Source organism: Sinocyclocheilus grahami, unplaced genomic scaffold, assembly GCF_001515645.1.
Source record: "Sinocyclocheilus grahami isolate Dianchi unplaced genomic scaffold, SAMN03320097.WGS_v1.1 scaffold644.1, whole genome shotgun sequence".
Classification (NCBI taxonomy): Eukaryota; Metazoa; Chordata; class Actinopteri; order Cypriniformes; family Cyprinidae; genus Sinocyclocheilus; species Sinocyclocheilus grahami.
Window position 1 is genome coordinate 347,280 of NW_015505823.1, and position 1,226 is coordinate 348,505.

Here is a 1,226-nt window from a genome sequence, read left to right on the forward strand (position 1 = left end):
TACAGCGTCACATGGTACGATGAGAGAACGGGCTCTGAGATCACAGAGCTGGAGCAGAGCGTCATGCTCAAGAAAACACAAGTGTGGTTCTTCAACGTCACCATGCAGCAGCAAGGAAAGTACACATGTGTGGTCAGGTATGAACTTTTGAGTTTTAAAATGATTCTGTATGTTTGTCAATAAGAATCTGTCCGAAGCAATGGCTCATGGGACGCACCAAGCCACTTCACTCAGCAAACTGTTTTGCTCAAAGTAGGAATTAGAAATGTGACAAAAAACATTTTTATTTCTCAATATTTTTGGGATATTGTCATAGCGTTGTGCTGATAGACGATAGTATTGTGTAATAGTTATTATCAGCTATTATTGTTTCTTATTATAAATAGTTTTTGCTGCTTCATATTTTTGTGGAAACCTTGAAACATTTTTTTTTCATGAATTTTTTGAGGTATAGAAAGTTCAAAAGCATTTATTTAAATAATGTATTTTGTAACATTGTGAATGTCTTTACTGTCACTTTTGAACAATTTAATGCATCCTTGCTGAATATAAGCATTATAAAAAAAATAAAATAAATGACTTGCTCACCCCAAACTTTTGAATGGTATGTATAACGTTTCTACAAAAAAGTTTTCAACATTGCTAATAATCAGAAATGTTTCTCGAGCAGCAAATCAGCATATTATACTGATTTCTGAAGATCATGTGACACTGAAGACTGGAGGAATGATGCTGAAAATACAGCTGCGCATCACAGGAATAAATTACATTTTACAATATATTCACATAGAAAACTGTTAAAGGGATAGTTCACCCAAAAATTAAAATTCTGTTATTAATTACTCACCCTCATGTCGTTCCAAACCCGTAAGACCTTCGTTCATCTTCTGAACACAAATTAAGATATTTTTGATAAAATCTGAGAGCTGTCTGACCCTCTGTAGACAGCAATGCAACTGCAATGTTCCCAAGTCCAGAAACGTAGCAAGGACATCGGTAAAATAGTCCCAGAATGTAATCAGCGTAGTTTACGTTCAGTAGACTTCAGTAGTACGTAAACAGCGTTCAATAAACTGGTTAAATGTAAATTAATTGAATCTTACACTGTGGTACATGAACATGATGTTGTCATTGCGATCGTGACTACCGTATCATGAGGCTACTCCTGTTTGCATTGTGATCTAGGGCTGCACGATAAATCGAAATGGAATCGAAATCGCGATTCG

The 1,226-nt window shown here is 35.5% G+C and overlaps 1 protein-coding gene across 2 annotated transcripts in view; it reads left to right on the forward strand.

The window, feature by feature from the left end:
- The window catches only part of LOC107558386 (interleukin-1 receptor type 1), a 25,654-nt gene that overhangs the window by 7,890 nt on the left and 16,538 nt on the right, over positions 1–1,226 (forward strand). For both annotated transcript variants that reach the window (XM_016242052.1, XM_016242053.1), the window contains exon 4: positions 12–137. In XM_016242052.1, the coding sequence (XP_016097538.1) occupies positions 12–137 (126 nt within the window). The remainder of the gene's footprint in view (positions 1–11; positions 138–1,226) is intronic.